The sequence below is a fragment of the Prinia subflava genome, chromosome 1 (assembly GCF_021018805.1).
Source record: "Prinia subflava isolate CZ2003 ecotype Zambia chromosome 1, Cam_Psub_1.2, whole genome shotgun sequence".
Lineage (NCBI taxonomy): Eukaryota > Metazoa > Chordata > Aves > Passeriformes > Cisticolidae > Prinia > Prinia subflava.
This window is the reverse complement of record NC_086247.1, coordinates 44,182,199-44,190,999: the sequence shown is the minus strand read 5'-3', so window position 1 is coordinate 44,190,999 and position 8,801 is coordinate 44,182,199. Positions and strand designations below refer to the sequence as shown.

Sequence of the window (8,801 nt, the reverse complement as noted above, 5' to 3'; positions counted from 1 at the left end):
CTGGGTCTGCATCCCTATGTGGGATCTGATCCTCAGAAAGCATTGAATAAACTGAGAAGAAACATGGGGCAGATGCAGAGAAAGCATTGGGACATTACCATGCTCAACCTGAAGGCAAGATAAAGAAGCTCTCCTAGAACTGGTTGGATTTCTGGACAAACAAAGGTCATTTTGTGGAGGGCTTTCTATGAGTGTAATCTCCCCAGGCAAGGGTCATGTTTGTGTCCGTTACTTATTTTCTTTGCTCTAGTGATCCTGCAGTCCTTCCATTGACTTCAATGGCAGTGCTATTCATGAACTGACTCTAGGATTGGGCTATTTACTAAGCAAATAATCAGAATCAGCAGTTTTGGAGTCATATGGGCACCCAATGAGCAGCCTGTTTTGTTGTGGATTGGCTATAAAATCCCAAATCCCCTCAGTTCCTGGCTGCTGGCACCAAGGCTCACTAACAGCAAGCAGAATGGCCTTTCAGTCTGTGCTCTTTGTTTTCTTAGCTGGACTGGTATTTTTCTCTGAAGCTGCACCACTGGTGAGTTTCTTTGTATTCAAACTCAATCATTACAAGAATGATAATCTAGAGTTTCTAGATGACTAGCATCCTCTTCATCCATGAAATTCTGTAACCATTGGGCATTGCCAGAATGATATTTCTCGGGGGGAGGGAGTTATTTAGCATCCTCAGAATTCTTAAAACTTTTTTTTCTTGCCATTTACTCAGCTATTGTAAGGTATTATGGAAGGGTCAGGGATCTAGATGGTGTGACCTTTTTTTTCCTTTGTTTCTATCTGTTCATGACTCACATCCTGTATCCTATATGAAGAGGCAGTTTGCCAAACAAGTGCTTCTCTAAAAAATATTTTTGAGGTATGACTAAGGATTCCTTTAATGAAGCCTAAGAAAGGGATATTCTTTTAGCCTTAGGATGTCATGTGTATTTCTTTGTTGGTTTCCTTAGTTAACATACTTTGTCTGCACTTATAAAAATTTACTATGTTCATATTTTGATCTCATTATAAAGGTATAACATTATACCATTTTCCTAGAGCCACTTAGAGCAACTCTAAATATTGATCAAGCAATCTGTGTGTGTAATAAAGTTATCAGTATAAAGTTCTAAGATACTCTGGTTAAGAAATAGATGTTCGGAAATTGGCTTTGAATAACATTTGCCGGAGAACTTACTTTTAAGTGAATGGTAATTCTACAATTAGAATTCATCTTTTCTTCGGAAGCCAGTTTTTGCAAGCTTGGTGAACAGTTCCTATACTTCTCCTTTCTCCAAGGTCTCCCATGGCTCTGTTGATTCCAAATGCCCTCTTATGGTGAAAGTGCTGGATGCAGTCAGAGGAAGCCCTGCATCTGATGTGACTGTTAAAGTTTTTAAACAGGCTGAAGATGGAAGCTGGCAGGACTTTGCTGTTGGGTAAGTTTTATGGTCTTCTGGAGCCATTTTCAAGGTGCCTTGGGCAAGCAATTGAGGAGTAAACAATGGAGTTCTGATCAAAACAGAAAAGTGTTTTATGACACATGAGCCACACTATCAGTGTTCACAGCATAGGAATCTTTCTGATCTAAAATCCATTAGATTTAAGTGGAACTTATCCATGACTGAAATGCTAATTGCAAAAATATGTTCAGATGCTCATCTTATCTTTGTAAGGGACTAGTTTCAATATTTTTTTTCCTCCTAGATTCAGTATTATCTTTCCTTTCAATAGAAAGAAAAAAAGCCTATTTACCAGAATTTTGTATGTAATCCAGACTAACCTATCTTCATATACAATGGATACAGAGCTTTATTTACAGCAGTCACATACAAAATCCTCTCTGTAAGCTTTGTCAGCACACATGCAAATAATAAGTCCATTATTCATCTTCTGCTGTTTACCAAATGTGCTGGTTGGAAGAAACTCCACGACCAGAAAGTTTTTAGGAGTCCTATAGTAACACAACACAGAACAAAATCTCAGCACTTGTTTGAGGCCATTTCTGTAGCTCTGAATGCCTTTTTCTAGAATGACAGATCAATACCAACAAATACCTAGCATCCTTACAAATACCTTAGGACATCACAGAGGGTCAGACAATTATAACTCCAGTCTGTGATAGGTGTGTGAGTAACAGAAGGACACAATTTACTAAAATTCAAATAGCTGAGTTATTCAGACATTTAACTTTCATTGCAACAGTTTGTTGACTCAGATTTTTAAATAACTCAAGAGAAGTCTCCAGTAGCAGCAGAATATTCAAGCACAAAATAACAAGCACAAGAATGGACAGGAGGCAACTGTACATTTTAACTGTGTTTAATAGGATTTTTAATAGCATGATTTACATAAAATAAGCAGGAAAGAAAAAAGAAAACCCCAGAGAAGAAGATTATAAGGAGAGATAACTCTCTCTCCACCTGAATGGTTTCTTTTTATATGATAAAAAACACTTTCCCCCATTGAAAAGTAGCAAGAGAGTTTAAAATACTGAAAGAAACAAACAATTCCACTCTCAAGTGCTGAGTATTAACCTAGGAATAAATGATCTTAAAATAGATTTATATATTTTAATGAACAGAGAAACTCCATGAAAAATGACATTATTTTCAAGGAGAGCAACACAAGGATAACATCTCTACTGAGCATTCCTCTCATTATTAGGAAACTGATTTCAAATGTTTCACCAAGGGCTGTTTAACATCTAATATAAAATACAATTTACGGAAGAATAAGATAAATGTAATGTCATTATTAAATGCCCTCACTTCTGGGGCATAACAGTGTTTTCTTGTTTAGTTTGGAATGCTGCTCTCAACGATCCCATGGAGACAAATCCTGTAGTTCTTAGGCAATTTCTGTTGACAATTTTAGGTTAGTACACTCAAGAAAATCTAATCACTTCTTAAATATACATTGAGAAGATTAATCTTAGGCAAGTGAGAACCATTTGGCTGGGGGATGGAAACTTTTATTGCAGGTAAAGGTTTTGACATTTTTCTTGACTTGCATCATAAGCAAGGCTGCATTCAGTGACAGCATTGACTTTGGGTGATGACAGTTATTTGAACCAAGTTTTCATATGTGATTACAATTTTATTCTTTTGGGGAAGCCAGAATTTCCCTGTGTTAAAACAGCTGAAAATATGAATGAAGAACAGGAACACAATCTGTAAATATTCCTGTCAGGTGAAGAACATCTTGAAGTTGCAGTACCGAGCAGATACATATGGGAAAGTTACATTTTGTACAAATGTCTGTTGTAGTTATGTTTTTTACCATTTTGTTTTCTTGTTTTTACTTTGCAAGCACACTTCATGGAATTAAGCAAATGTATTTAGCAACTGTTGAATTTGAGTAATGGTATTTAGGGGGCAGTGGGGGAGTTAGAATAGTAGTAGCTGACTTTATTAAGAGGCTTATTTCAAAATGACTCTAGCTAAAAATATGCAAGAAGAGATAACTTGAGCTAAGACACATACTGAGGAAGGGTTTAGGGTAGAGAACATGTGATTTGGATTCTATATGAGCTCCTCCCATGACTAGCTTTGACCTTCTCGCTCCTCACAAGTTTTTGGAAATTGAGGTCTTGTCATGTGGTTCAAGAGTTGCAGGCACTGAACAGTTTTCATGTGACCTAGGTTACAAGTCATGAAAGAAAAGACTTCTGTGTATTTGAAGTGGTTCCCCAACCTTTTTTTTTTAACTCTAAAATAAGAGCTCGTGTTCCTGAGGTATTTCCCTGCATCTGAGAGCACAGTTTATCTCAATGCAGTAAATGTCCTAAGAATTCATAACATCATTGTACACACAGTGTAGATTTAACCTGGCCACAATATACAACTAAGGTCCAGACAGTCAAAAAGAGGATCAGGATAGCAGTATGGGCTGGCACTGTAGTAACTTTACTGGAAAAGCACAGCTCTTTATCTTAACTGTCCATCTTACAGCAGATGCTGGCAGTCCACATCCTATTAAGAATAAAGAACCATGTTATATTTAGTCCCCCACTCAGACAGAAATACAAGTGCTGTTCAGAAGCAATCGCAGTATTTTCCTACCAGCACTGAATGCTGAGCATCCTCTGCTTTGTGCTAATCCCCTCCAGGCTCTGAATCACACACTGTCCTGTTGGCTGTCAGTGCAGCAGTAATGCTGAAGGGCTTCCTTGTGAGACCAGTTGCATTGAAAGGCTATTACTTAATAACTAAAATAAAGAAAGTGCCATTAACTTCATGTAGAGGGCATGCCTTTTCAAGTGAGCTCTTTTTTCCAGTTTCCTGACTCTTCTGGATGGTTAATATCTGACACTCTGGGGCAGTACCCCTTAGGGAAAGCACCATGCCAGCTCCATCCACACTGTCCTCAAACTAAAACTAACTCATTTCTCTGAACAAAGATTTTGAAGCAGACACCATTTTTCCTTATAACTGCGTTGTGTCTAGACTATCTAGATTATAAGCTGAAGTACATGGATTGCTAACTTCCTTTCTTCTGCAGGATCTCAGTAATTCTGTTTCACAGCTTCAAGGACACTCACAAATTAATTTTTTCTTCTTTTATTACAGCAATATAGATTAAATCAGGAATTACTAATTAAACTAAAAGAAAACAGATGCATACGCTTTACAAACTGACTATTGTTTCAAATAGGACTTTGATTCTCTGCAAGTTTGGTCTGCCCTGGATACAGTTGATTACACTTGTATTGCACCAGTGTGATTTTATCAGTCTTGACAAATAAGAAAAATGAAAATTAGCATGGGATTTTCAATCCTGTTATCTCTTAATTTAAGCAAAACTCTGTCATTGAGTCTTTTTTATTTATCACCATTAACCAAGGATTACAAATAAAGTGAAGAAGGAGAAAGAGACTGTGAAAGAAAAGCACAATAACACAACTGATTCTGTCCCAGATAAGCAGCATGTCACTGCTTTGTCCACTTCCTCTCCTCCTCCTCAAGTTTGTTTTCTGCCTAGGCAATCACTCATTGCCATAAGACAGGAGAGTTCTACTAGTTCTTCCAGTCAAGGCTTTCTTCATTATTTCTTCAACTACATCATGTGGTTATGAAGTACTATAAATATTAAATAAATGTTTTCAGCATAAAAATACCCAAACAAAAACAAACAAACACAGAAGGTAAAAAAATCAGAAAGTAAGTAAAAGGAGGAAAAAGAGATAAGTGGGGTTTAGGAGCTGAGTATGTAAATATTTAAACAGCTGTCATACAAAGCTTGAAAAGCCTCCTTTTCAAACAAATAGGGTGCAGTACCAGCTATACCTACTTCTTGCTGCTGGAGTTTCTTCACCCACAATTTTTTTGTTATGAGCTGAGCACATAAGCTCTGAGCTGGGAATTTCTATTGCTCATTTATATGGTACCCAGTGGAAGAGGCCCCTGCTCTTTGACCAAGGCATTGTAATTCAAATCATTAAAATCTTGTGATGCTAAATTGCTCTTCCAAGACATTACCACTCAGGGTCACATAAAATCACATCAGTGTATAGGAATAAACTCCAGAGCCTCAGTGCTAATAGCTAGAGAACAAAATAATTTTGCAATAGAATTTCTCTTCTCTCCTTAGTTTTATTTTGAGATTTGGTATCTTGCCTCTCATCATGACAATCCTTCTCCTAAGACAGTAACCTTTGGTTCCAGAGGACATTTGGTGCAAGTTAAAGATGATACTAAAAGAGGGATCTTAAACCAGCCAGCTTTGATTTGTGATGTATATGGGTGAGTTCATAGCAAGGATAGACTCTGCAATGTATGGAAACATACACTACATAGAGGGAAGGAATTGTTTCAGGTGATTAGAGACTGCTTAATGTAGAATTTGGCACCTATGCTATTTAATATTCCACGCTAACTGTTTCTGTTTAGCATCTAAATGACAGTATAAAATTTTACATAGATATTTAATCATTACAGGAAAACCACAGAGTACGGGGAGATTCATGAGCTCACGACAGAAGAACAGTTTGTGGAGGGAAAATACATGGTGAAGTTTGAAACCAGCTCTTACTGGAAGGCACTTGGGCTTTCTGCATTCCATGAATATGCTGATGTGAGTAGTGGCAAACATCCTTGATATCCAGTATACACTGCCTGTGTAGTGGCATCAGCTGGAAAGAGCAAACACAGCCCTTTAACTCTGAAGGAGTACCATCAGTCAGTGAAGTGGTTCACTGCCACACAGCTCTGTGCAAATAAAGACAATAAATATCCAGCTAAGACACAGGAAGAAGCCAGCTTCCCTGCAAGTGCTGACACAGCTCTTCCAAAGCGTAGCTGTGCCCATTCACCCACTCATACCAGCAGGGAACATTGCTCGAAAAGAGCTCCATTATTCAAAAGAGCAGAGTGTTTATAAAAACAAACAAGAAAAAAAAGGTACCAAGAAAAAGAGACTGCTTTTACTGATGCTGAAGGAATGGAGAGATTTAGAAACCCTTATTTTATAGGAAATAAGCTGTGCTTAAATCAGAGGTATTTCCCCCACATCAGTCATATGAAAAATGCTGAATTTTAATATGACATGTAATTACAGGAAAAAAAATCCTTTCTGGTGTGCCTTTTTCTTTAATGCTGTTCAGTACCAAAATATACAATATAAAAAAAAAAAAAGGTATAAAAAAAAAAAATAACCATAGTGGAAAAGGAAAAGTTGAGTATTTCATTGATACTCAAATTTCACAAGCAGGCCAGCATTGTAATATCCAGTCTCTCCCTTTGCTTTCAGTCCTACACTGATGTATTTTATGCTCTAATCTACTACATTTACTTAGCACATCCAAAAATCTGTTTAAATTTTTCAGGCTTAATCTGTCATTAAATTTCAGTTTCTCCAGTATAAGTAGTCTGGAAGAGCTACTGGTAGTGTAGAACATTTCAAACCACAAGTTCATGAAGCTCTGTGGAAGACTAAAACAAATGACTGAGTCCCAGATCCATAAAGGTCTGGGGTGTAGTTTAGGTGATTTAGGTCCAAAAAAAAAAAAACAACCCCTCAAAAGTATTCCCTAACCCTTTCAATGTCTGAAAGTTGTCAGGGCTACACCTCAGAAGGTGCTTAAAAGTGTCTGACGGAGACTGTTCCAGCTAGGCTGAAGAAGATTTTCCTTGATAGAACAGCCACAGGTCAACAAGCTAGCCTGGGAAGTGGGTAGAATTCAGTGACTGACTGTGCACAAGGTAACTGAAGCCTTCAGTCCTCATGTCCCAGCAGCTTAGACTTTGGTCATAGGAGACAACTCTCTAGTCCACTTATAGAAAGTGCATCATGGTTTAAAAAACAGATTAAATAGTAGGCTGAAGAAAGCTGGTATTTAACTCAGGTGACAATACTTTCCTGAGATCTGGGTGTCCCAAGTCCCATTGGACTGATTCGGAGAGCAGTAGATTTGAATTGTCTTAGGGCAAGGGTCTCTCCTTGTCCTGGCAAGTCTAGCCACTCAGTTCTAAATGTAAAAACTGACCCATCACCAGTGGTGCTAAAACCAGGAGGGGGCACTGAAGTACAGAAAGCAGCTCCGGGCTCCAGCTGCCTGCCTTGTTTGGACACAGTCACACAGGGGGTGTATTTAAATTCCCTAGGTGGAATTTCACCCCTGTCTTTTCCTACTGGCCATTTGAGATACTTCCCCCTTACCCTCCCATTCCACATCACAGAGCAGCTTGCCTGGCTCGGGTGTGGGGATTTCCATCCAGCTTCACAGCAGCTGAGGCTCTTTGTGGACCTCGGTCCAAATCTCACAAATATCTCAGTTCCTGGGCAATCACAAAGTAATGGGAAGCATTACCCTCCAGAAAAAAGCATTGGACAGAAGCAGCGAAGAGCTCTGCAGATGAAGTGGTGTGTGCTGCTTAGTTGTTTGTAAGGTAGCTTAGGCTGTATGTTGCTCATCATGACCACAAGTTTCCTCTTTTCCAGGTGGTGTTCACCGCTAATGACTCTGGTCACCGCCACTACACCATCGCCGCTCTGCTCAGCCCTTTCTCCTACTCAACCACTGCTGTTGTCACTGATCCCCAGGAATAAACATCTACTGTCTTTTCACACCTTCCTCCACTGGAACTACCATAGGCTTTTAGGAGGGAGGTTTTTCCTACTGCTAAAGCATAACTTTTTGCTACATTAGTTGTTTTGTTTTGTTTTTCCATTTTGTAACCCGGCAAACTTCAGACAAGTCAATAAAATATTACTTCTTTAAAACAATTTTGACTCAGTTAGTGAAATTTTATTGTTCTCTAAGGTATTATGATTTTCATTGAAGTGCAAAGGACATCTGAAAAACACGTGTGGGGTGACACTTGATTTAGTTTTGTTTTCTTCATCCATTACCTTAAAGAAGTCTCACCAAATACATTGACTCAAAATAGGAAATTCATATAGTATGCTACCTTAAAAAAAATACCAAATAAATGTACTCAAAATAAGAAAGTCGCCTGTGCTACTCCAAGTTTACACACAGAAAATATAGTCCCACTATCAATCAGATCACAGGGGTGAATAGGTGAAATTCTGAATACCTAGCAGCAGAACAAACAATGCAGAAACCACTGAAATAGGTGTGTCCAGAGAAATGAAAGAGTTAAAATCTGTGTACCTTTACTTAAAACTTCAGGTAAAAATCAACATGTTGATGTTTCAAGAGGAAAGTTGGCTGCTCAATTAATCTAGGAAGCACTGAAGTAATTTCAATTAGCGCTTTATAAACATCTTTGATATTAATTATTTGACATCTTGCAGCTGGCTACCCTATACAGGCACATTCCAGTTAAATCCCTAATAACTCATATCTG

At 38.2% G+C, this 8,801-nt stretch overlaps 1 protein-coding gene across 1 annotated transcript; it reads left to right on the top strand.

Moving 5' to 3' along the window:
* The first annotated feature begins 439 nt into the window (after nt 1-439).
* On the top strand, nt 440-8,243 carry LOC134562294 (transthyretin). The gene is made up of 4 exons (XM_063419683.1): nt 440-532; nt 1,288-1,427; nt 5,928-6,063; nt 7,930-8,243. The coding sequence occupies exons 1-4, from the start codon at nt 464-466 to the stop codon at nt 8,035-8,037; spliced, it is 453 nt and encodes a 150-aa protein (XP_063275753.1). The 5' UTR covers nt 440-463; the 3' UTR covers nt 8,038-8,243.
* Nucleotides 8,244-8,801: the final 558 nt, after the last annotated feature.

Bases quoted from the DNA above. Each gene is read 5' to 3' on its own strand.
- LOC134562294 (XM_063419683.1), top strand. From the start codon at position 464: ATGGCCTTTCAGTCTGTGCTCTTTGTTTTCTTAGCTGGACTGGTATTT. The intron at 533-1,287 runs GTGAGTTTCTTT...CCTTTCTCCAAG, and splicing joins TCTCTGAAGCTGCACCACTG to GTCTCCCATGGCTCTGTTGA. The intron at 6,064-7,929 runs GTGAGTAGTGGC...CCTCTTTTCCAG, and splicing joins CATTCCATGAATATGCTGAT to GTGGTGTTCACCGCTAATGA.